We start from the raw sequence: 27,667 nt of genomic DNA, 5'->3' as shown, positions 1-27,667 counted from the left end.
TGAGCAAAGGTGTGAGGTGCTGTGAGAGCTCCCCCCGGGGCGTGCGCCAGTGAGCATCACCCCGCAGGGAGCACCACCTCCAATTCTGCCACCCACGCCAGAGGAGAGGGTCAGGGATGTCAGCTTAATAGCACTGCTGGCCAGCGCTGTGGTGGCTCCCTCTCATCAGCACCAGACCCAGCTCACCAGGTGATATTTCATTTAAATTTACAGATAATTATACATGCAAGATGCATGGTGACTCCTCTGGCTACCAACGTGTCAAGCGTTTAAGTATGAAATTGCTGAGACAGACAAATAAAAGAAACAAATAAACCCAGAAAACAGTGAATATCACTCTCAAGCACACATTGCTTTTCAGTGGGCCAGCAAATTTGTTTCTACAATTACATTTATTTCAACACCTACCTTTGAGAAAAACAACCTGTTTTACCGAGCAGTGTACAGATCCTGATACAATAGGATTCCAGATCTTGGTGGTTCTTTAGGTAGTATAACAGCAGTAATAATAATGCTACTTTCTGAGGAAAAAGACAAGACACAAAGCACACTCACACATAATGGTAAACTGAATTTATTTCCTTTTGGAAAACAATTCCAGTAATCTCCAGGTTCAGACCGCAGAGTAAACATTAATAACAGTAACATACAGGTTAGTTCAACTGATTCAAGAATTTGGCCATGTGAAATCATTAAGGAAAGTCTTGAACACTCAAAGCTTCAAATGGTATCCAGGAAAAAAAATTCTTTGACAAACTACATAACAACTATTGCATATATGGTAATGCTATCTGTCATATCGCAAGGCTTACAAATATATATACGGGCCTTATTCAACTGTGGGTTCCTGCTCTGTGAGAAAGAGTCTCTTCATATTTTTTGCAAGAATCTTCAGCAATAAAAAATAGTCTTAGATTCATCCATTTGTATACCAAAAGAGAGATTTCTGGACTGAAGTTTAAACGAAAGGGAGGCCAAACAGAGCTGCAATGGAACATAGCTATTACTTTCTCCCTCCTCCTTGAAAATGACATTTTTTCTTAAGCTATTTTTTTCTCCTCACACAGTATTATTATTATTTGTATCTTTCCTGAATAGGGCCCAAGTCCACTTGTCTTTATAAGACCATTTTAGTATCAGACAACATAATACATGTGCAACACTTTATATACAGGAAGTCTATCCGGTGCTCAAAAGTTCAAACACATGAACATCCAACAGTTTCGATAATACAAGTTTTATGGTACAATACAATGATTCTGAATAATATACATTAACAATGAAAGTTTCGTGCAAAGAGTAAAATGTGTTCCCTTTTTGTGCCACAAAGAATTCTCTGGAAGAGACGGGCCTTGCACTAACTGCTGTGCTGGGTCATCGTATGATTCTGCAACAAAAACAAAAGAAACAACTTAGTCACAGGACAGGCATTTCTGTGTGAAAGAAGGATGCAAAAACAATTTTCCCAACATATCTTGTAAAATGATGGACTGGATAAAGAGAATATTCTTGACCCCTCCTTGTTTAAACTAGCCAGAAACAGCATAATTATGGAAGAGAGGAGTTCTCCCCAGCTATTTCACACCAGTATCCTTTACATGTGCCACAAGATGGGCAACACACTCTCTGCAGATAGGGTGTGGGCTGACCTGCCCCAGTGAAATTGCAGACCAGGTCAGTGATCCTGGTGTCTGCTTACACATGGCTCATGGTTTATGCATTGCATAAATGAGAAGTGCATTTGCCATAAGTCTTATGCTGACTGGCCTGTACTTCCTACACTGCGGCACTGCTTCAAATGCACTCCTGCAGTAAAACCTATTTCCCCCATACGGTAACAGAAACTCTGCCAGACAGCTCAGAGACTCATGAGAAAACAGGAGGGGCTGGCACAGCTTGCCCTTTGGCCACCAAAACCCACAGGTATTTTTCTTCAGGTGAATGTAGTGCCTTATGTGTAGTAACACACCATGGACTTTGGAGTCCTAAATTCTCCTTTCCTGTACAAGTAATCAAGCAGCAAACACCAGTTTCACTCTCTTTCCTCCTTACTCCTCAAACCAAGCTGACCACTTTCAGAAAGATGCTATTGTGCTGCTTGTACTGGCTCAGATCCTTCAAAAGCATTGACCCAAGAGCAAGGGACCAATCCAATACACCTTAAATTTTCTACAGTGCACACTGGATCCACAGATAACTAGAAAATGTCTGTGAATGCTACTTCTTGGACAACAGGGCAGCCACTGATTAGTGATGAATTTTCCCCTTAGTAATCGGGGCCAGATTTGGGCCAGTGACCCAGAGGGCAGGGGTGTCACATCCCATGATTTGCTCCCAGCACATCCAGACCCTTCACTCCACTTTATTAAGTTAATCTGTCTTTAAACCTCTTTGGGCTAACGCACTCTAGGATGAACCTGTTCCCACAAGACAGTCATCATTTACAACAAAGTGAACATCTACTGAACCATAGCCTCCAGAGCCAACCATGAAAGGGCACATGAAAACAGCCTCGGTGAAACGAATGTGAAATACAGCGTGACTGCAGACCAGCCTAAAAATCCTCTCTCCCATCCTCCTTCACTCTTCCCTAAACCGTGCACGCACACAAATAATAGTTCATGGGACATTTGGCAAGGAAAGGACCTTACAGTAAGACTGAGGAATTTTTAATGTAGTGCCATTCTCAAGATTAAAGGAAAATGACCCAGTGACACTCAAAGATGCAATTTCCAGATGTGAATACAAAATGATTTAATGCTGATGGCAGGAATTCCAGAATGTCCAAGGCCAAAGAGTGTTAAAAAAATACACTCCACCATTTGATTTCATCTAGTTCCTCATCCTTCCCATAAAATCATTTCAAAATGCTGTAAAGCACTAACAATAGATGTAGCCAAAAATGTTGGCTGGTCACAGGTAATGGGCTCTGACTTTAAAGCACAAAAGCAAGGAAATTAAGAGTTAAGCCTGACAGTCAGTCCTTTTGTCATCCTGTTGTGTCCATTTATTGCAGCACTTACAGCATAACACCACAGGCTTATTGGAGACCCGGCAGTACCTAGAAACAACAGGACAAGTTAAATGTGGTGGGCAGCCTGAATTCTGATTTTCTTCTCTCCTTCTGAGCAGGTGAAGTAATATACCAATTGTTACATTGCAGACAGATATTTGGTGGGGGGGGGATCTTTTGTTTCTAGTCTACTGAGAGTAAGCACGTCAGTCATGCCCATTTTTTATTTCTTTTCACTAAGTGAAAAATGCATAATCAGTATGAAGCTGGATGAACAGTTGCATATGAAGCAGTCAAAAGGTGTTTTAAAATTGCAGCCATAACTCTGGCTGCAATGACATTTTTGATTAAAAAATAAAAATGCCCACATACGAAGGAGACAAAATAAAACACAGCATTAAGGACTGACTTGCCCCAGCTCTCAGTGTCCCTGACTCCTGTGCCCTGGTGCAAAATGAGATTCTCTGGAGATAATGAAGAAATAATAGAAAAAAACCAAACAAGCATTGCAGAGAAGAATGAGACAGGGCAGGATAGGAACAAGAAGAAATGCTTTGAACAGTTTAGGCCTTAAAAAGGCAACAATATGTGTTGTAAACAGTCAAAACAAAACACAGTTTCCAAAGTAATTAAAGCTCCCCAAACGTTAGGAACTAGGGATGAATACCTATTTAGATAAGTTGCAAAAAAATACAAAGTGGAAGCACTTCAGGAACATAACATTGACAAGACAAGCAGGCAAAGGATGGGAGGGGAGACATAAGAAAAGGAGGAAAATTCTGTAATCCTACAGAGAGCCATATTCCTCTCTACCAAAAGCCATCTATTGGAGACCCCATGTCTAAGTGACTGAAAATTGCAAACATTAATCCCAGTTATGAACTGTTGTTGCTTTTATGAGGGGTGTTGTGTTTAAAAATTTAGGGCAAAAATTCTCCTCTATTATCCACGCAGCAGATCTTGACTCTGCTAGTCTCTTTGCCTTGTGTTGCAGCGAGCTCCCGCCTCCCCGGCAGTGGGAGATCAGACACGCAGGGAGAGCGGAATTTGGAGCTCCCGCCGGCAGGGACGTGGCAGGGCCATGGGAGTGCGGCACACCCAGGGAGAGCAAAATATTTCCCCTGTGTGCCTCGGAGAGCACTCTGCCCTTCACTAAAGACACACTAGACAAGCCTGAAACACGCCTCCTCCAGAAACTTCAACTAGTTTGCCTGAGTTTCAAGCAGTTGGCACTTCCACTTGCCAAAAAGAAGTCATTTAGCGAAGTACAGGAGGTATCATATGCTCCCCTCCTTTGGCTCCCCCAAATCTGATTGTGCATTAGCACATCTGTTTAATTATGTGGTAGTCTCCCTACAAAGCAAAAATGTCAATTTCCTGCTTAGCCATGGAAAGGGGAAAATATTTTTTCTCAATATAATCTTTCCTGGACTTCAGCAACAGCTGTGTTCCAATTTCCAAGGGCTGGGATCTCATGAAGAGACACTAGTTTGCAAATACAAATTCAAGCTTTGTCTGCACAGAATGAAGGAATGGGGAAGTAGGAGGGGTATGGGTGTCACTGTATTTGTTATCATGTAGACACAAGCCAGGAAAACTCCTACATCCCCAATTTCTATGTCTCAGTGTTACCTGGAAAACAGGTTATATTACCTGGAAAAATCTGAATTCAGTATTTTTCACAAGCAAAAGAAACTCTTTAAGTGCATTTGCCCTATTCCTAGAAATAATTATTTTTGATAGTTGGATCCAGAATCCCAACTGTAATGTGACCTACTATAAAATTACATGCCACTACTTTTCTGGATGAAAATGCTTTGAGATATCCCTGTTGCTAGAGTTAAGGACTTAAAAATACGCAAATAGTTTCAGGATAATACTGTCTGGAAGAATCTCCTTGGCAAACAAATTCAAAAAGGTTTCTTCACAGAAAGGCTGGAGACAAAAGAGGGAATAATACCTGTTGTTTGGTGCATGCCTTTGTGTTTCAGAGGGAACATGAGAAGTAATAGCTAGCAAAAAGTTCCTGCCCACAGCATCAAAATTAACGAAGAAAAAAATACCCACAGATAGCCACAGACTCAGTGGCCCATTAGAATTCTTAATGTGAACTGTGGTTTCATTCAATTTAAATGGGACTTCTCTATTTTATGAGTAGATGAACCAAGATGTGGCTGTACCTGACAAACAGTGCCAAGAGGGTACACATGAAGAGGCATAAAGATGAAATGTAGGTGCATTATTTCAACAGATGGTAACAGTACCACAGCAGCGTGTTATTTTTTCCTTAGTTCAAGAACACAAACATGAGTAATCAATCATCACTGATTAAGTAATTATGGTACCCTCCATGCTATCACTTATCTGGAATCCTTTATCTGTGTACATTACAAACCATCTTGTATTTTCTTTGCATTCAAAAAAATAAAAATCCACCCCACTGCACTGCAATCCAGCTCCAGGTTGTAAAACAGAACTCTACATTACTATCAACCTTTAAGCGCTACAATTTACTCTTTTTTTTAACAAAAGCAATTGGTTTCCAACAGTCTGGATAATAAGTCTTTTGACCTGCATTCTTCTTTGACCCATTAAGGTCACCCCTGTGCTCGGGCATATAGCTGACTTAGGAAATGCCTGCAAGTCCTGCATTTCATCTCCTGCTCACTCAAAATAAAGCTTTCTTTAAATGTGTCTGTACGGGTCCCCGAAGACCAGGGAGGCATCCCTGTAGTGGGCAATGGAGGGACAGAAGCTTCTGCCTTTATTAATGAATGCAGACCATTATGAGTCTGGCTGGCTCCTGCACTGTTCCCAGAAGCATATACTGTACGTGACTTAAAATGCTAGAATATTGACACAAAGCGAGCTGGGCACCCCTAAGGAAAATTACTCCTTGGATATAATGTAGGCTCGTAACAGCTATTAGAGTACAAAATAAAACCCTCCGGGATCAAACTGACATATACCGCATTCTACCTACTCCTCAAACATTAGAAGAATTTCTTTGTGAAGGCATTCTCAAGGACAGCATTAAACTGACTTTTGTAGCAATCTGCAACAGCTTTTTGGCTTACAGCTTTTAGTACTAAATCTCTAGTTTGAATCAATATAAGTACTATATCTACCACATTAATCAATACATTTGGTTCAATACACGTTCTATTAAATTATACTTTCTAATCAAGATTTTCTGCTTCTCTTCCCTTCTTTTTTTATTCCAACTTCTTATCCTGCACCACACTTTTCAAACTGTCTGCAGCTAAGAAGAGGATGTTGGATTTTCCAGAACCAAAGGGGAAGAAAGAAAGGCCTGTGGAAAGGCAAGCCTAGCAAAACCTAGCACACGATCAACATGGTTTCCAGAACTTTGGTCCAATGCTCTATTACTCATTCTGGTTGCCATGACCTCTCATGCAGAAAGCTCTGTATTGGACACTGCTGGAATATTATACCATATGGAAAGGTGAGGGAGCAGGGAAGGGGAGTATTAAGTGGTAACACCAAAACCAAATAAATGAAACTTATTCAGACTAAACTGTAAAAAAGGTAGCACAAAAGGTTATTTTTCACACTGTGTCTTCAGATTTGTGCTGCTTCAATATTGCAGCACAAAGTTTCCTGTCAAGGCCCCATTATATTGCTGAAGGATTCTTTCCTGGTAAACTGTAATATGATTATACTCAAGGACTGAATCAATGAGTTACTTAGATTTGTACAATACTGAGATTAAATACAAACTATAAATTAGGATGTAAAAATATATTATTTAGTCCGGGTCTTCGGGGATATGTGAAACACTGGGATAGAAGATGTCTCCAGCAATCTGAGCGATCTACACAGTTAGAATAAATGACTTTCCCACACCTGTGTTAGATTTGGTGGAATGTGGTTGTTCTTCATAAGAAGAGAATATGTAACAAAATGTCAAAATGATAAACATGCATATTGCAGGCATGCAATGAATTCACCACTGTCTTACAGATAAAACCACAGCACTCATGTCTCTCCTTACAGTCAGTTTCTCTTTTCCTATCTCCATATAATCACTGTGAACCTGCAGAAAAACTGTTGCATTTTCTTTTGGCATTTAACATCATCTCACTCAGCTCACAATAGTGTCTTATAATATCTTCTAGATGACACTATGTCACTATTAAACAAAAAGGTGAAATAGCATTATAAAAGAGAAGAACAAGAATTCATACAATTTAAAGACAGAAAAGACCCATTAGGGCGTTTTCTCCACCCATCTTGCCAGTGTTGGATTATTGCCTATAGTGTAATTTCAAGTGTTTTGCCCAGTCCAATTTTAATTAGAGCTTCCAATGCTCCTCCTGGGAGACTATTTCACAGTTTCACAGACCTCAGGGTTAGTATTTTTTTCCTGATGTTCATCCCAGGAGAGGAAGAGGCTCAGCCAACCCCAAATCAGACATGAAACCAAATCTGCATAGTTAGGAGCTGGTTTCAGTAGAATATCTGGGCCATTTTGAATCATCTGAAAGCAGTAAACTTACTTTCAATGCCCCAACAAATTATGGCACTAGCTCTACTGCTGCTGCAAGCCATTAAGAATATTCAGTTATGTGGGTTTCTAAAGCTCAATTGCTGTATAGGTAAAAAAAAAAGTATAGGTGGGATCTGGGGTTTCTGTACTAAGGGTAATGACTTCTGTAGTGCACTCCACCAAATGAATTAATTGAACATTAGGGTCATATCCAGGCTCATTCTCTGATTCTATAATCCTTAATTGTACTGACAGAGCAACTACGGACATTCAGATTGTAAACATTTCTGTCTTTTTCATATATGTGAAATACAAAAATAGCAGCTTCAGTTGAAGCTCATTAACAAATGAGCGATTATTTCCCCTCTCAGACCCCACCCACCCTTCCTTTCATAAAACCTTAACTACAAGAAATTAACTTGAATTACAGTATCTGAAATGTCAGAACTAACAAATATTTCTGATGTGTTTCTCCCCATGAATTACAATGCTTCTGACACTAATATACATTCATATTTCAGTGGTCACACTTATGCGGACTGAATGAGGGAGATAGAAAAGAGATGATGTCTAACAGTTTTTCATAGGTGAAAAGTAGGAGACTGAATGGAGACTTGGAAGTTCTGGAGAGAACAGAAAAAGTCCAGGCAAAATGTGTCTGCCACCAGCACCTCCAGTACTTAGTGCAGCTGGCAGAGCAGGAGGACTAACAATGAATTTATAAATACACTAAAGTAGAGAATCATCCAGGCCAAGTTTGCTCACCAGCACAGACTTAACAAAATACAGTCTCTGAAATTTCAGATTCCCAAGAAAATTGATCTGTACTAAACCAGAGCTATTTCCACAACAAGGAAGGGGACAAATCCCAAGAGAATCTGTGTTCCCATAAATACCATTTATGTGTGGCAAGTTGATGTTTACCAGCCTTTGAGAATCAGGTCTGTTCTCAGACATGTTTGCCAATTAAGTGGTCATCTTAGGACATGGCTGACCGCTGTTGACAATGATAATTTAGGAGAGTCTACACTGAATTGCAGTCATTCATATAAATTAATTCACCTAAGCTATGTGATTTGATATTGCCTTAATGTTTCTGAAATAGCATGACTGCTAATCAGATTTTATTCTTTATCATATTTATGTAAAACTCTCAGTGTTCTGGCTTTTCCACTCAGCATTTCCAGCTGGGCCAGAGAAGAACTACCTGTAAAAAAATCTCAAATTGAAGAGCATGTTCTCAGGGACGCAAACTTAAAATTAAAACCAAACCCAAACCAAACTTAAGCCCCTGATACCTATTTTTCTTCAGAGACTTCCAGTAAGTCACTAGTAAAATGTCAATGATTCCTTTTGGATTCATTACTATATGTGAGTGCATATATCACAGATTAGTTGTATGGAAAAGAATGACATATATTCCTGGGAACAGCAAATAAGACTTTCATCATTGCCAGCAGAAGAGAACAGACACAAACACCAATGCCTGTTCACCATCCTTGCACCTTCCTCATTATGAGCGTTGGCAGGGGGCTCCCAGCTAAGCCTCTGACATAAATCAGAGTAGCTCGAAGGCTGTTTTAACCTATGGTGCCAGGCAATCGCCTCCCATAAGCCTGCCTCACCCTGTCTGCTGCTCATTGAAATGCAGTGAAACTTGCAACAATGTCTTCCATTTCCCGCTGCACGGGAAAGGAGCGTGCATTACCCCGTAAAAGAGAAAGCGATGGGGAGAGGGGGCAACGGTCAAAGCATATTCACAACAATTCTTCAAAACTGAGAAACCTTCTATATGGCAAAGGGGCTGCCCTGATAATCAGGATCCAGGTCTAAGTCTTGTCTGTAGGAAAACACGGCCTTTTTGATACTGCAAATGTTTGAAATTAATACACAAGCATTCTTCTCCAATAAGAAAATTGTTCATTAAGTGGGAATAAAAGCTGAAACAAAAAAGGCAGAAAGAGGCACTTCTGAGAAATATATCAAAAGTCTTATTACTTTAGATGATGGTTATGGTTACCCTGGTATAAATTAAGAAAAGCTCTGCTGAAATCAAGGGAGTTTCAAGACAGGAACAAGTAAGAATACAGACAGGCTAAAACAAAGTGAATATTGCTCATATACTGATCGATTCTTGCACACCCTCTGCAGAGGCCACAGCCAGAAGTCTCTTCACCCTCTCAGACCCAGCAAGCCAAACCCAAAGTTGAACAAATACAGATTTGTCTGCAGCTATTGTACAACAGAGTAACAGGGGACACCAAGCCTTGATAGGCAATACTGCCTAATAAGATATTCAGGGATTAAGTCAGTGTTTTGACAAGACACGTGTTCACGGGCTAGTTGTTGCTCTGCTTTAATTTTTTTTCTTTGTTATGTTTAATTTATCATGCTGGTGCTTTCTAAACTACAACATCTGTAAACAAGTTTAAGTTTGACTGACCTCCCCTTTTACATCCACAGGCAGCATTTCTACTTTGTGCTCTGATTTCAGATACCTTAAAGACAAATAAATCTGTGGGGGAGAGAGAGGTAATAAACCTGCACAACAAAAACAAACCCCTTTGTCTGACAATATGTGATCATCTTATGTGAATACAAATTTGCCTAGCTGTGAGTGAGGAACTGGCTCCTGGAACTGGAGCTGTGCTATGCACAGATTCCTTTATAGGTCAAACCCAATTAAACAAACTACTACTAAATATTTAACAGCTCAGTGCAGTAATTAGTGACAAATAATGGAAGCTTAAACTGATAATTGCACAAAAATGTCCTGTTGGAAACATTACACGTTCCTTACTCCTCCTCTTTCTCTCATACTCAATGAATCCTGATCCTTTTCAAGGATTAAACTGACAAATGAATGTGGATTTTACGCATATCTATTTGGTCTGCAATGAAGTTTTCTATGACTTGCGAAAAGGAATTTTCCAAGGGGAATTCTTCTTCTCAAATTTCCATTTTGGGTTCTGTGCTTTTAAGCAGAGTAATTGCTAAAACATGAATTGATTTCAAATCTCCAACCATCCTGCAAGTCCAGAATTCAAGCTCCTGTCCATAGGATTCAAAAGGTCACCCAATTAAAATGGGGAAGCACACAGAGCTGTGATTTATATGCAAAGGGCAACCTTTAAAACAATGATACTTTCCAGTTTTCCACAGGTGCATGTACAAGAATCTCTTTGAACAAAATTACAAGTGAAATTACAAGTTTCTTGATACAGCCTGAAAGAAAAGTGCTGTTACTTGTCTGCACTCATGTTACACAGACAGACACATCGCACACTTTTATCGATCGCCGAGTTCACCTCCCCACCTCCCTGACATAACACTGGGTATTGTGCTTACCAGGTGACATGGGGACAGCCTGGAATCTGGATTCTCCACACATTGCCAGCTGGTGTGTGGGGCCTTGTACAACAGCACCTGGCACACTGGAGGTTGTGGATGAGCCCAAGATTAACTCACAGTGGCCAACATTTTTGCTTAGCTGAAAGCAAACCCTGAACAAGCCCAGTTTTAAAATCAGCAAACTTTCCTTTAACATGTGAAAAATCATATTTGGAAACTATCCATCCATCCATACACCAGTTAAGAGAATGCAGAAATGGATGGGAGCGTATGTTGGATCCTGAAATCAGGAATGCAAATGGAAATTTGTCCCCTTGTCCATAGTATGCCAATTTTAGACTGTGTAGGATAGAAAAGGAAAAGCTAGGGTGCTCTGCTAGCTCTCCTCCTCTTCTAAAAGCTCCAAACTCTGTTGCACATTGGTGCATCTTTTTCCTTCAAGACAGTTTGCAAGGCAAGCCAGATTGAGCAGATTTGATGGTAACAGCCAAGGATTTCTGAGCTGATAAGCAGAGGCCCCCATGGATTTTGTGCTCTGACTTCCTTCACAACCAGTTACTGTGCCAGCCCATCTTGGACATCTTACAGTCCTTATTCCTACAGCTCTTCAAACCAGGAATAGCAGGAGCTGGGACAGCGCTTATGTGGCAGACTTTGTGCGCATGTGAATTACAAATCTACTTCTTAGAAAGGAAACTAAGGAGAATTTTTATCCCTTCATAGCTGGTGATTAGTTAGACAGTTAAGAACCCTATGTTGAAATGTTTTGTTCTTAGAGCAACCTCATCTGAGTTTCCCCCTTTTAAGTCTAAGAAACTCCATGTTTTAAAGGTAACTTTTAGAGAGACCAGAACGTTTTTTTTGTCCTTTATAACAAAGTCATTCTCTAAATTTTGTGAGGACACACACTGTAAATCAATAAATCTGAAGCATTTACTAACATGTGGTACCAGGACAAGAAAATTTCTTGTTTGTCATTGTGGTTGTTGGTTGTAAAATGCAGTTTGGATTCTCTATTGTCTTCTGTTTTCTCATTTGGTTTATTTCAATTGCATTTGTGTAAAAGAAGTGTGAAATGTGACCACAGCTAAATGGCAGGAATTTTACTCTCACTTTCTCCTGTTTACAGAACCTTAAAAAATGGGGAAGGCAGTGAAGTCCAATTCCTACAATGTAATACTTCTCCCCCAAATAAGAAGTACCACACAAAGAACCATCCTTTCATGCCTTTTCCCTTCCTCCCTGTGAGAGATGAGGTATCCTCCTAGCAAATGTCATTCTCTGAGGTTGGTCATTCTGTTTCCTGTCAGACAGCTGGCCGGTGACACGTTGCAAGTCAGACATGTCATTAGGTCCTGTCTTGACCCAGTACTGACAGTTGAAGAAATGCCCCCACCCCTCACCTCTGGCTTTGGATTGTGGTGCTGGGTACTCCTGTCTCCTTGCTATCTCCTGCTAGGGGATCCAGCCTCCTGCAGCTGCTGCTTTCACCCCTCCTTGCCCATTAGGACTGGTTTTAGTGTGGCAATCTTTGGATTGAGTGAAAAGAATCATGTTTACGAGGAAAATAATTGGAGACAGCACTCATTTGCTGTCTACATTTAGTGCCAAGGTATCTGAAACAGAGAACTTTAATTCCTTCACAAAAAGATGTGCTGTAGCTATGGTGAGGCTAATCTATAACCCTCACAATCTTATGTAATTTGCTACTCCAAATAAATTTTAATTCATCAAAACAAAACCCACCTAATAAAAAAAACCCTTTAAAGTATTAGCTTGAACCCAGAAAAAAAAAAATAAAAAGCAAAATCTTTGCAATTGGAGGGCAATTCATCATACCACAGTGTACATTTACATGAATTCAAAAGTTAGCTATAAACAAGTACCCACAGCAATAGTGCCATGCATAAAGGGGCAGGCAACAGGAGGCCTGCTTTCTAATAAGCCCTCAAAGGAACCTGCCACACAGAAGTGGCACTTATTCTAATTTAAAGCTCTCACAGTTACTTTACCATGGCAAAATTTATAAACTAATAACTTTAGTAAACAGACAGGCACTCCAAACAAAAACCCACACAGCAGTTCAGGACCGCAGAGAAAACAGCTTTCTTAGAAAGGTAGTTTCTTCAACAGTGAGATAAAACATTTGTTTGTTGGCTACTCTTACAGTCCCTGTTGTTCAGTAACAATTCTGCACCATTCCATCTGTACTGCCATTTCACTGTGGTCTCTAGTCTATTGTCCCCATAAATCTTTTTAGCATCCTAAGGAATATTACACACCTGTATATTTGTGTCTTGGTCAGCTCAAACAGAGAAAGACTTCTGGATTTGAAAGAGCCTACTCTGGGTCTGTGACCTCCTTAAACTGTGATTAAATAGTCAGGGCAATTTGCTTTCAAAGTAGCAGTTTAAAAACATATTTAATCTTTGCATTTAAAGCTCACATTCTTTCTCATCTCTATTAGTTTTGACTCTCAGTAACTGATAAAAATTACAAAAATTATACTGTTCTTCATTTATATACATGAAGAAAAAAGAAAATCAGAAAGCAATAATAAGGGATAAGCGAGAAATTATAGAAATGTCTGTAATACATGCATATTGGATTTTTTTTTGTTATATCCTAAAACCACATCACTTTGTACAAAGTTCCTTTTCAAATCAAAGCGATACTAAAGTAAAACAACTGCAGGCAAAGTTTCTAAGACACGACGCAGTTTGTGTCAGAACGCTCATCACTTCAGGCTGACCTGTCAAAGTAGCTTGGGAAACACGGTGAAAAAGACAAATCTGCAAGTTCCTAAGAAACTTTGAATGATAAGAACTGTGTGTTGCTCGCAAATCACAGAATGCTGTGCCACGTTAGCTGAGCCATACTGGCGCCTACAGCAGATGTCCACTCCTTCCTACTCCTTCTAGGCACACCTGCTCAGCCTCTGCTCCTGAGAGCGTTGAGGGGGAGCCAGCATCAAGAAGCTTTTACAGAAGAAAGCAAAGAAATAAAAAGTTTCTGCTTAGATGAGTGATGTAGAACTGAAAGATCAGAATTTAGTAGTATACACAGACACCTGCTGTCAGCAATAGAGCTATGTCATAAATTTGATAAGGGTGAAGTTAGCAAGACAACATTTTTGGACCTTGACAGGCAATTTCTGTCACCTGCATTTTCAGGAGATTCTCAGCACCTTGCAGAATCCACCCCTGCATATAGCCCACTTCCTTGGGGGACCCAGTGTTGTCTCAAAAAGTCTCTTTTTAGGCATTAGAAATTAAGATTTTGGCCACAGGCCTTGTTTTTCCAGAAACAACTGCATTGTCAAGGCAATCTACAAACTCACCAGAGAGTAATTTCTAAGGGTTTTTGAAATACCTCTTTTCACACATGTATTTCCCTATTAAGTTCTGCACAAGACTCTGACATCTGTAGAGACTTACAATTCTCTGCTAAACTGTGTGCATTTTCAGATTAATTCCTACGTGTTCACTGCATGTTATTGTAAATCCATGTAGCCTAACCATTCAAATCATGGGCTACCATAGTCCTCAATGCATGTTAAAGCATTCCTAACACTGCCCAAACTTATGCCAGCTCATAATAGCCCCATGGGATTGTTATACCAATTAAAAATCCCTGGAATTCATTGGAGTCTGAGACATGCCTGTGAGGACCAAAAGGGAGTGATACAGAACCAGCCTGAAAAATAAACAGGATTTGCTGTGTACTGAGGGAATCCTTGGCTGTCTGACTAAGGTACCTTTTATACTGGCAGGGGATGCAAATTGGAGCCTGAGGATCTGCACTTTCATTTTCAAAGCTCTTTGCAAACATCAACCACTTCACCTTCACACCATTGCTTCAAGGGAAGTAAATATGTTCAGTTCCAGCATCTTCTGTTTTCTGGAGGTGCAAAGAAGCACAGGGCATTTTTACAGTCTCTGCTCAGGCACAAAAGGGAGCTTTTGACAACCTCCTCCTTTGTGGGCAAATGAGTTTCTCAAGGCCACGGAGGGAACTGGTGGCAGAACAGGGTTTTCTGGAAAGATCCTGCTATCCAGCCTGGCACTGAGTCCACCCTGCCAAACCTGCAGCACACCAAAGCAACTTGCAGAATGCTAGCCGTACACTGCTTCAATGCAGAGGACAGATTACTGCATGTCACTCTCCATAATCTCTCCTGTAAGAGGAATTCCACGCGTTTCCTGGGGACCTCCCCCTTTGCTTCCTCCCCCCCAGATGGTGGCAAGGTTAGAGACAAGTTGTTTTCTCAAGGCTGAGATTACAAATGGCTCTGTGTTTTGCTAAACATTCCTCTGAAGCATGGGCAGCACGAGTGTGTGTGTGTGTGTGTGTGTGTGTGTGTGTGTGTGTGTGTGTGTCTCTGAAAAGGACCCCAATGAAAGGAAGGAATGAGAGATGCTAAACAATGCTGTGCAAAGTTGCAGACTGTTCGGCTACAGGCCAGAAAATGAATCCAATTTTTCATTCTGTCATTATAAATATTTCAGTGCAAATGGTACTGATTTTCTGCAACTGTGGTTAAGCAAAGGGCCTCCGAGTGAATATTTAAGGGGGAAAAAAAAAGAGAAGAAGAAAAAGAGGGAAGGGGAAAAAAAGAAAAATAAGAGGGAGGGGGGAAATTAAGGTTAGCAACCAATTAATTTCAAACTTTCAGTGTAAAAGATTCTGGGAAAAATTCTACAGTGATGCAGCGTGTGACTCGAAGGAGGGAAAAAAACATTTACTCTGCTCTTCTTCTGACAGTTTCTCATAAAATATCTGCAGTCCATCTATCTTTTAGTACTCCAGGCTCCTCTGGAGAGCAGAAAATAGTAGTTTAAAGCTCACTTCAGTGCCAGTCTGCGGGAGATTGCTTTCCACAGGACCCCTGCTGATGGAGGCCTAGGGGAAGAGGCCCAGGAGTTATTCAATCAGTCCAAGGCTCTGGGGCGGCCAGGGCTCCTTTGAGGGCTGATTATAAAGCTGCCCTCCTGTTGCCTGCCTCTGAACAGAACGAAATGAGCAGCCTCTTGCTGAGCAGATTCTGCAAGAAGGAATTTCACCTGTCATGGAGTTTGTCAGAATTTCAAGATTTATCTTGGTGCAAAATTAATAAAATACCAACTAGGATTTCAGCCTGACTACTCAGCTGTGTCATCTCAAAGTGATCTTTCACCTAAGAAAACCTGGACACAGAGCTACTGAAGTCATTCTTGCCCTACTTTTGCTCAGGAGCTTTGGTGGATGCTACAACTGAATAATAAAATGATTAGAGGTGGATTTCCTGACAATTACACCCAACGTCAAGTGCTGGGTGGGTGCTACCGTCCTAGCGCGTGACCTTCCACCTTCCCTCTGTGGTTACTAAATCTCCCTGGAATAAGCTAGAAATCTGAAATAGAAAAAGATCATTTCTGCAGTTTATAACCTAGCAGGTCCCTTATGGCAGCACATCTGTTAAGTTCATACACTGGTATTCCAGGTCTGGATTTGATTTATAAGTTTTAAAGGAATACAAACAACAGACTACATGAGATTACATCCAGTGAAACACTGCAAATTAATATTGCTGTGACAGTCAAGTACATGGTCTTTTAACCATATTCCGAGTTTAATGTTGTGGTAAAGTGCCAGGTTGATAAAGCATCATCTAAATCTCTGTGAGCTGAGTGCAATTCTTTCGAAGCTAGACAGCCTCACCAGTCTTCTGACAGTGCCTTACAGCAATAATAATAATAAAAAATCTTCATAGACTACCTGTTTAGTTAAGACTGTACTAGCTTACAGCACTTGGTCACATGAATTTCAAGTCTCAGGTAGCAAAGAAGCAACTTGCAGCCTGCAAGAGGGCTTTTCAGCTAAAAGAGTAGATCAATTTCGAGAACATAAAATTCAGCTGATGGGTAAATAACATATTATTCAATTTACAATGTGGTTGGTTTAGCTCTTCACATGGAGACTGTACCAAGAAACAGTTAAATATGCTCAGATTGGGAAGAAATATGCATTTGCCATCAACAGCTCTTACCCTGAGCTGTGACAATTTCTCTGTACTGTTCAAAGCTGTTTGCTGTTTGAAGTGAAAAATCTACCTTTCTGTCTGTTTGCTCCCCAGCATTTTCTAACAAGAGCTTAAAACAAATGGTAACATATCCTTTACCTGCCTCCTCACCCTTAAATGACAATTCAGCATTAATACACATCATAAAGCCACCTTTACCAGGCACTAGCAGTGTGACAGTTTTAACACCAAGAGATCTCACAGTAAAGGGGGAGAGAGAAAGCACGCCAGTGAATGCACAGATGGTGGGAGGGGACACAGGGTGCTCTCAGCAGGTTACAGTAGAGATGCATTAACTCCACAGAGGGATAAGGGCTTCCCACCAGTACAGTCATGAATTATAACTGAGCATGGGAGTGAGTTCTTAGTGCCTGTCTCACAGCAAATATACTGTTCCATTTTCCTGCACAATCACCTTTCACCTTTACAAATGCGAAGCCAAGCAAAATGCACCGCTAATATTTAACAATATCACAGGTTCTTTATCTTACACAGCACACATCTACACACAGGAAGTGTGGGGGGAGGCAGACACTGACACAGCGTATCCCCGAGCAAACTTACACACCCATGATCCGTGACTGTGCCTAGTGATTCTCCCGCAAAACGAGGCTATAACAGCCCAGAAAAACAACTAAAGCTGCCCGTAGAAATGTGTGCAACTCAGCAGTATTGGTTCATGAGAACTGAATCATCTCTTTCTCTCTTCCTTTGTTAACAGGGTGGAGGACACTCAATTTCAGCTTTGAACAGAAAAGAAGCTCAACTTAAAAAAACAAAAAATCACAAGAGCATGCAAAATTACACTCTTTTCCCATCCAAAATGTTTACGCCTTGGATTGATCAAAGCATGGCAAAACCAACTCCAATAACAGGTAGAAATGCTAAACCTAAAAGCTGTTTCTTCTAGGTGGGGGACATAGACATTTTTGCATCGTACACTTCCAGTTGTGTAGCCGCTCTGCACCAGAGTCTTTTTCACTCATGTTTAGAATGGAGTGGCCCAATGATGCTCTGACCCTGTCCCCTACACACACACACACACACAAAAAAAAAAAAAAAAAAAAAAAAAAGGGAAAAACAAAGTAAAGAGGAAAAAAAAAAGGCAAAGCAAAAGGCAGGAAAAAAAAAAAAGTAAAAGCCCTACTTTTGAGCCAAGTTTGCTGTTTACTGGAGTGTCTTTATGAATCACTGACCACACCTTGTTTTCCCAAACTATCTGCACCTCCTCCCTAGGGGAATTCATCCCCTCCCAGCTTTCCTCCTACTCAATGAACCTATCAATGGAGAAAACTTGTTATTTTTGGCAGCTGAAAATTTGACCAGTTTTAAAGGATTCATTTACCATGCCTTTCACTTTTGTTTAAATCCTCAGTGTTCCTGTTCTAAATGACAGCATGGCAAAGCATTGCTTTTAAGCAGTATTCATCTTGCCTACCACCTCTCAGCCTTTCACAGGCAGCTGCTCTCTCTCCAACAATGGAGCCTTACTCCTTTTTAGCTTGAGGGCAGACTCTCACTAGCTGTAGACTTGCTGCAAATATCACAATAAAGGACACAAATGTGAATTTCTTGTAAAATACGGGTTGGCTCTGGAGGTACCTTGCTTTAGAAAACTCTGTCAAGAGCAAGCAATGTATCTTTCTCCAAAATGAACAGCAGCTACACAGTTGAAAGAGCTTTTCCAAGTGATCTAACATGTCAATGGAATCAGGATGCTAGTGAATTTTACACTTTTCTCCACTTTAGGTCTCTGATCGATATTTTATCTTCTTTCACACTTAATATACTCAATGCTGGTTTGGCAGCCTGTCTTGTAGAACTTCAAAAAATATAAAAACCCTGAAGCTTGAGGAGGTGCTCTGCGGTGGAAGAAGATAAGGTTTGAACTACAGATCTTAAGAGGTAGCAGTTTTGCTTCTACCAAACCCCTGTGCCTATGCTTCGGTACTTCAAAAACATGGAGGAATGAGGATGCTGGGAGCAACAACAACCTTGTGCCAACGCTGCAGAGGGAAGTGGGGGCAGACCTCGAGCTGCAAACGTCCAGTGATAACCGTGTGCCACCACTCGTTGGGAAATGACAGGACCAGTGGAGAGTGGAGCCAGGAATAAGGAGCTTATTCATGGAGATGGAGTGAGGGGGGCCAGCAGCAGGGTAGGGGGAAGGGAAATCAGATTTGCAGAACTGGCCATGAAGCTCCTCAATACACCATAGCTGGATGCTTCATAAAGTCACACTGATGGCAGTCCCGGAGATGGCCATCTGTTGTCAGCTCTGGGCCAGATGAAAGATAATATAATGGCAGCTACTGGTAGCTAACAGCAGGGCAGTTGTAGGAAGGAATGTGTCCTAGAATGAAGAAGTGGTGCTTCCTGTTTAGCACAGAAAATCAGTCATCGATATCAACTACATTAGCAAGAAATTAATGGATGGACAATTAACAGAACTGAACTGATCTACCAGGGAAATTATTCACATGCAAACAGAGTGCTTATTTCTTCTGCTTACTCCAGGTGTATGTGCCAACTGATCTGACTAATGGCAAGGTGTAAGCTGAAACATTCAGGGCACAGATGATAAAACCTCATTTTCTGCAAAGGGCAGAATTCCATTTCTAATGATTATCTGTGGGTCAGGGAATACATTTACTGCTTTCCCTGCCCTCAGTCTATGACAGGACTCTCTGATGTTCGCTGAGGTTTCTGTAAGGACTGAGGGTAGAAACTGGCCTTTATGCAATAACTGAACTTCCCCTTATTATTACCATGATTTATTTTTACTAGTGCCTTATCATTATTACCAGCATCACTCAGAAGAAAAAATGTTTGCTTTCCCAAGCACTATTATTTCTATCTTGTTTCTTTCTTTGTCCCATAATCTCCTTTCTGCTTCTCTTCTACTCCTCTGCTTTTTGTTCCCTTCTTCTTCTGCATTTCTGTGTCTTTTTCTTTCTGCAGCAACTTTTGATTTGCTCCTTTAGGCTGAAATCTTGCACACCTCACTGTTCTATTTGCTAAAAAAACCTCAGAAATTATGATTTTAATGTTGACATGTAACATCACTGATACATTTCAGAGACAACATTTGCTGCTTTCAGACTGGAAACCACGAACTTCATTTAACATTTTTGCATGTCATAAGGATTTGCAGTCATAAGGATTACAAACTGTAGTATATTACCTGATTCTGCAGAATCTATTTAATATAGACCATATGAGTCAGTTTGGAGAACAGATGCATCGCTTATTTTTTTTAATAGGTACTTATATTTTACAGAAAGAATCCTGCCATACAAGCATATAAACAGGAAGAAGTAGGCAAGACAGGGATATATATTCAAGCACACATGCTTTGGGTATGACTCTGTCCCCTAGAAAGAGAAGGAATATAAATTTTTGCTTATTTTTGAATTTTATGAGTATCATCCAGGACAGTATATTTAGTTTTCAGTTATTTATCATTTTATTGTTCCTTAAGTCTAAATTTCTTTTCAATATTAAAATGTGTATTTAAATGTAATATCCATCACTTAAGTGCTGTACTTTGCCAATTAATTCTGTATTTTCATCAATAATATTACTCAAGCATCTGAAAAAAAACCCCCATAATTGTGATTCAATTGCTCCAGAAATTTAAGGAATGTTCTCACAGGGAATGTATAAGGGATGTTGTGAACATATTGTTTCCTCCTTATTTAGAGGAAAGACTATAGAAAATTTCACAGGCTGACTATGGTATGCAGAGTTACTCATATACAAAGTATGTGGAGACAAATAAGACACATTAATATTAAGCTCATCTTTGACAAACACTATTTAGTGAAATCAAAATGGTCCCTGAAAAATTCTGGCTCTTTGGGCTTGGTGGGCTTTGCAATGCGCTATAAATATTCATGAACTAATGAAGTACCCACAGGGAATGTTTACATTTGAATAGGCCAATCAAAGGCGGGTGAACTCACAAGCTCCAAACCTGGAAATTTCTTATTTAGAAAAGAATTACTGCATGAAAACCTAATGTGGCCATAACACCCCTCAGTCCCCAGGAGGGAAGGGGCACTGGAAGGGAATTCAAAGAATCTCTTTTTGTATTTAAACTTTGTTTGACATTGAAGCAAAAGACTTGCAGGGGAAACACTTAGAAGGTATGTCCTTAAAGAGCTAATGCATGAGTGCCTCCACTGTGCTTCTCTTGATTGCCTTTTTGAGAAAATTTGCAAAGAAAATAATTCTCCCTTCTAGGGGGAAAAAAGTCTCAAATCTCAGGAACACAAGTCTGAATTTTTTAAATCTTGAAAGACATGGAAAGATGTGCGCATACTGGCGCACACATATCTATTCTGAAACAGAATGCACAGTAAGGGCCCAGGAAAAAAAGTAAACTAGCAATGCATGCAGCTCAGCCTAGTCCCCTAAAACACAAACATTAATTACAAACCTAGTATCTTTAGAACACGTATTATTATCATCATCCTCACTCACAAGATGGAGAGCATGCATGGCTATGTGGAGCAAGGTAGTACCGGACCTTACAAATGAATCCAGCTCTTCTGACTCCTAGGTATTTGCTCTGAGAGCAGCAACCTGACTGCCTGCTAAGAACTAGGGCCAACATTAATGAATGTGATGCCTGTATTTAGGCATCAAAAGTGTTTTGTTGAAACTTTAAACGAGGCTGTGGCTGCTCAGCACCTATGCTTTTATCAAGGTTCCTAACTTCAGGCATTTTTGACCTGATTTCTTGATGTACCCAGCACCAGCATCTTGCCCTGGCCTTATCTGCAGCTGGAGGTGCTCAGCACCCTCTCAGAAATAGGCCACTGAGTTTGAAAATGCTGGCCTAAAGCTTTGACTGTTAATTGGATTCCAGGTAGGCTTCTTTTAAGAAGAGCTGACAAAGTTATTCCCTGCTGGCTCCTGGCCTTTGGGGCCTAGAAAGCCAGCATCTATGCTCCACTCCTCACCCTAAGAGCTTGGGGACCTAGAAATGCCAAAACTAATCTCCGATTTCTCTTAAAAAAATGTTTTGAGGCCTTTTCTGTGTGAAGAAAACATCCTGCAGGTTTAAAAGTTTTGTGCCTGTTTTTGTGTAAAGAGCATAAATTATTCACGGTCTCCCCTGCTGTTGGGACCTACATGGTACACAGACTCAACTACTGTGGGGGCCTTGGCAAAACAATCCTAGATGGAGGTAGCTGTGCCACTGCTGCTATGGCTGATGCTATTCCTACACCGACCTCTTTCCCAGCTGGCCCCAGAAGGCCTCTGCCACAAGGAGACAACTCCAGCCCAGGTTAATTAGCAGTTTTCTCTAGCTGACCCCCAAATGAGAGAACATAGTGTTTGAATCCCAGCTCTGCCACTGTCTCCACTAAAGGTCTCAGTCAAGCCTTTAGTTCTTGAAATAGCCTAGAGCTTGCTTAGTTCTGCTCCAGCTCAGGTCAAGGGTATTTTAAAGGCTGTTTTAAAATGTTGAGTTTTTGGGAGCATTTTTCAATGCTGAGATCTTTAGAAAGTTTAACCCTTAAAGCAGAGAGGAAGAAACTAGAAGATTAGTTTCAACAGTGCTAACCTTGGAACAAGAAAATGGTAAAACTGGAAATCCAGAGAAGGACTCACATTAAGCTACATAAAACTTCCACAGATTCTTCTGTACTGCCTCTGTCCTGCTTTGTTTCAGCGGCTTGTACTGGGAGCTAAGAATGTTCTCCTGCTGTTTGAAGCGACATGAGTAACATCTGCTATGAGTACTTCATTCTTTCTTTCATCCTCTTTCCCTGGGGAAGGAGCTGTGTATTTTGTTCTGGTAGAGCTCTGTTGCTGTGGGTTGGGATTTGGGGGAAGGTTTAGAAATCTACATACAGGTATATGTTTGTATGAGACGAGGGAGCCTTTGGCACATGTAGGTGCATCCCGCTCTTAGAAGCCTAAGCTGAGGACATCTGTCATAATACTTAACTGCTGTGGAAGTCTGTTCCATGCTCTCACAGGCCAGTCTGTGAGGAAGTTCTAGCTTCTGAGGAAAAATCTCCAGCTCTTTGATAGAAGTTCTGCTCACGAAACAGAACTTTGTCAACAACCACATTGTTTCCAAATGGGAAGAACTTCTCAGGTCATGTCTGAGATGTGCTTGACCCACTCCACCAAGAAAATCAAGGACTGAGTCTTAGAACACAACTGGACAAACATGTAGGAAGGCAGTATAGACAGCAAGAGAGCTGATTGAATATGCTCCTGGTCTCCTTTGCTACTGAGGGCCAGTGCTGCAGCTCTCTGTATTAGCTGGAACGTCCTACAGGCTGATGGCTCCATGCCCAGGTATTCTGTGCTGATGGAGTCCAGATGGGAAGCAGCAAGGGCGTGAATCACTGAGGCCAGGTCCCTTTTGAACAGGATGAGAAGCAACTGCTGATCCAATTATTTCTTGCCCTAGTTTTCATGTTTCTAAAGTGGGGACACTTAACTACCCCAGGGGCAACTAATTATTAGTCACAAGAAGTTAAGGAAATGTCCTAATTCACCAAAAAGAGATATCATTTTTGTTCTGGGCAAAATGGTGCTGAGATCATGTAATTTTGGCTAGCATCATATTGAATACTAACTATCATCACTGATAAAACACTGAAAAAAACATACAATTATTCATCAGTTCTATCAGATATCAGTACCTCTCTGATCCAGCACATCTGCATAAAACTAAAGTGAATTCATTCATTCACTTTGGTTAACACCCCACAAGGGTACCTCATTCCTCCCCAAAAACACCACAATATGTTGTGTCCCTGGCCAGGTTGGATGGGGCTTTGAGCAACCTGGTCTTATGGAAGCTGTCCCTGCCCATAGCAGGGGGTTGGAACCAGATGATCTTTAATGTCCCTTCCAACCCAAATCATTCTGATTCTGTGGAATTAATACTAGCACTGTAAATACTAAAGAAATGGTTACTCCTTATCAGAGACAAGAGAAGCACAAACACCAGAGCAAATATCTAAGCCTATGTCCAATAAGACTAAGGCAAAAAGGCACTGGAAAGAGCTTGTGGGCAGGAAGAAGAAGTCTTAATAGGTACAAATTCATTTCTCATAATTTAATGAAAATTCAATAATAAACTAGTGATAAGTTTCTTTACTTCCTTATCAATTAAAAATTCAGTCTTATGGATAATGAATGGAGAACACTGTTTTAGTTATATCCACCCTCTAAAGAGAACTAAATGGTCCAGGTGTTCAATTAGAAGATTTTAATCTTTTGGGAGAAATTTAGGCACCCTATAAATGCATCTACCTTTCAGCTTCCTAATTTGTAGAAGCCTATTTCATAAAAGCCCTTATTGTGTTAAGCATGTCTTATCAAAAGCTTTCTATTCTAAAGAATAAACACTTTTAGGGACACACTTTTCCAACTCCATTTCAGAGGTATAAATACACCATAAAGCCTTTTAAACATGCAGTACAAAAATTCACAACTTGAAACACTCTGAAAGCACAAACTTCTAACTGTTACGGAGGGTTTCCGTTTGCTTCCATATGCAGGTAGTATCCAAAAAAGTTTAAAGCTGGTTCTGCAGCTATTGAGGACAAAGGCATTTAAAAGCAGTGTACAAAGGAAGTGTCAAAAGGATCTTAAAACAAAGAGCAAATTCCTGTAAAATTTCATTATTTCAGCTTGAAGGTTGAGCAATACATTGAAGGTTTGATTTTCAGGACTGGTCATTTGTTCTCTGTTCTCACCGGAATGTGGTCCTGTGGGATTGTGTTGCATTCCTAGCAAGTGCCTGGAGTGAAATAACGGAAACTTCTAAAGGGAGTCTTACTTGATTTTTGTACTGAGAAGGTGAGATGAACATAGTGTAAGGGGATTCTTATAGGCTACTCTTTCTGACCAGGAGCCAGAAAATGCTAAGCGAAGAATCACACTCGGCCAAACACCAAATTAAGCACCATTATAACGCATATATTTTCTGTTTGCTTGAATTAATTCCCTTTAACTATCAGCTGAACCATACATGTGGCTAGGACTTCTATGCTATTGCATTCTGCCCTGCTCTACTTTGTTCATGTTTCCACCCTGCCTTCCCTACAACCATGGAGTGCTGATCCTATCTTCTAATCTGACATGATCAGCATGTCCTGTGTATGGGAGAAGAACATCAGATGCACATTTAATTTAAAAAGTAAGAAACTGCTCTTGATAGAATAAACATACAGCTATGCTGCAAGCCCCAACACAAACCAAGGCAATGTGAAAGGATAGAGAAGCATAACCTAGAGGACAGCTGCCAAAGATTCCACTGCTTTAGGTGGTAGATAGCCTGAACAAAGCAATGCCTCCTAGAATAGGTTTTAAGTGGGAGTGGGCTGGAAATCAATGTATTTTCAGCAAAAGGAGACCTCAAAACTCAGTACCTACAGCTGTGCCTGAGTGCTTTGCTGCCCTTTCAGCAGCCTGGGTAGGTAACTGGAGGTAAGAGAAGAAAGACAGTGATCCCAACAAATAAATGTAAATGGCATGATGGCACTGCATTTTTTTTAAATATAATGCATTCTCCACTGAGGTAGGGCTATCCAAATTAATTAAAATAATAATAAACCTAATGAATTAAGTGTATAAGTAAATGAATACCTCTTCCTTATTGCAAGTGCAAATAAGACAGAGGGAGGCTGTCCCTAAGCATGCCGAGATGGGGTCTAGTAGAGGCCTTCTGCAGCATGCAACTACCAACACTCTGTCATCTAGCCCATGGAGAGCAGAGTTTCTCTCTGTAGCGACACCCTTTTGTGCCATTCCCTAGAAAACCAGGTGCTTCAGTTATGTTGAAGTTTCAATGAATGAGGCTTAGATGGAAAGAGCAAAAGCTTTTTCTTAGTCTTGGGCAGGAATAAATTTTGAGTGGAAAAACATAATTTGTTTATTACAACAAAAAAATGAAGGCAGTTGCTTGGGAGCCCATGTATTTTGAAATGAAAGTGTATTTTAGATGGGAGGGACTTGTTAGGAGGTGATTGTACAAATCATAATTACACTCTGCATCCTTCACATCTTCATAATTCAGTTATCTATTCTGCTTTTCAAAATCCAGTCCTAATTCAACTGTTAAAAGTAATTTTTACCTTGTCTTCCTGTTTCTTTCTTTTCATAACTGTCTTTTGTATACCTGCACTTTCTCTCTTTTTCTTTCTTTCCTTTCTTTCTTTCTTTCTTTCTTTCTTTCTTTCTTTCTTTCTTTCTTTCTTTCTTTCTTTCTTTCTTTCTTTCTTTCTTTCTTTCTTTCTTTCTCTCTTTCTCTCTTTCTCTCTTTCTCTCTTTCTCTCTTTCTCTCTTTCTCTCTTTCTCTCTCTCTTTCTCTCTTTCTCTCTTTCTCTTTCTCTCTCTTTCTTTCTTTCTTTCTCTCTTTCTCTTTCTCTCTCTTTCTCTCTTTCTTTCTCTCTTTCTTTCTCTCTTTCTCTCTCTCCTTCTCTCTCCTTTTGTTTACCCTTAATAAACAGTATCATTACAAATCTGACAACAGCCCACAAAAAGACATTCATTTGACCCTATTTTTATTCCCCACCAAATCAAAAGAGAAATTCTGTCTACTTCCCCTCTCTGCCATCACTACACTCCTACTTCAGTGCATAGCTTTTCACATTTAAAGACAAAAGAATACATTTATTTTCCATTTCACTGGTTTACTAAAGATGTTATGGCTATCAAGCAGAAAAACAGGATGCCCATTTCTCTCTCCTAGAGAATACCTTGAGCTGCAGGAACCTACAGTGCAAGAATCCTGCAATTCAGCTCTGTACCAGGTGGCTTTCTGCCAGCATCTTTTTGAAACAGCATGGGTTGAATCACCTTCAATTTCTCTTGACCCTCTCTAATTCCCATCCTGATGATAAGCAAGAATCAGAGGAGGTCATGGCAAGTACAGCTTTGAACTCAGCTATCAAACACATAATGCTTTTATAACCCCCAGGTAACAAGTGAGGTACCTGCAGCTCTGTTTGGAAGAAGAACTTCTGTGGACACTGTGTGCAGTCATAGATCTTGTCCTCTTGTCCATGGGCTGAGAAAATATGCTGCTGCAACTTGTTTGCTTGGACAAACACTGAAATATTAGACAAAGAACAAGCTTTTCATTATTTCATATTGTAAGTGAAGAGTTTTTTTATAAACAATCTCTCAATAGCATTGAGCAATTCCAGCATGTAAAATTAGGCAAGTGCATTCAGATTTCACCTTACGCTGTTGCTATAATGCATACCAAGAATGTCATTTATCTACAAAGTGGGAGGCTTCTTCTAAAACAAATGAATTGAAACAGATCCCTGGTGTAAGGAAAAAAAAACCCAACCACTGACCAAGATAAAAAAAAAGACACCCTGTCAGGACAACCAATGAAGATTTCATCTATAGAGTATCTGAAAATGCCATTTCTTGTTCAGAATTATTTCTTCATGCTTACTGCACTTTGATTGAACACACACAAAACTTATTTCCTGGCAACCAACAGGTTTGAAAAGCACAGATGCCAAAGTCCTGTTTACTCTGTGTGCCTAAAGTTAAAGCTAACAAACAGCTCTGTATTTAAATGTGTTAATGTTAAAAATTATGTCCCACAGCTATACTGGGGCAATGTCTATAAATGTGAAACAGAACTGCAGGTAAATTCTCTTTGGATACTTTAAGATCAACTCTGCCTACACACTGAATGCAAGGGTTTCAATAATATAAACATGTTCAATTTTAA

At 40.3% G+C, this 27,667-nt stretch overlaps 1 protein-coding gene across 5 annotated transcripts in view; it reads right to left on the bottom strand.

The window, feature by feature from the left end:
* Positions 1–603: 603 nt before the first annotated feature.
* Positions 604–27,667, bottom strand: part of ZNF521 (zinc finger protein 521) — a gene marked incomplete at its 5' end in the record, with an annotated part of 229,435 nt that continues 202,371 nt past the window's right edge. For all 5 annotated transcript variants that reach the window (XM_084222709.1, XM_084222705.1, XM_084222706.1 and 2 more), the window contains 2 exons: positions 604–1,387; positions 26,910–27,025. In XM_084222709.1, the coding sequence (XP_084078835.1) occupies positions 1,358–1,387; positions 26,910–27,025 (146 nt within the window). In that variant the 3' untranslated portion in view covers positions 604–1,357. The remainder of the gene's footprint in view (positions 1,388–26,909; positions 27,026–27,667) is intronic.

This window comes from Fringilla coelebs, assembly GCF_963513975.1.
Source record: "Fringilla coelebs genome assembly, chromosome: 1".
NCBI classification, from domain to species: domain Eukaryota; kingdom Metazoa; phylum Chordata; class Aves; order Passeriformes; family Fringillidae; genus Fringilla; species Fringilla coelebs.
This window is presented reverse-complemented; position numbering and strand designations above follow the sequence as displayed.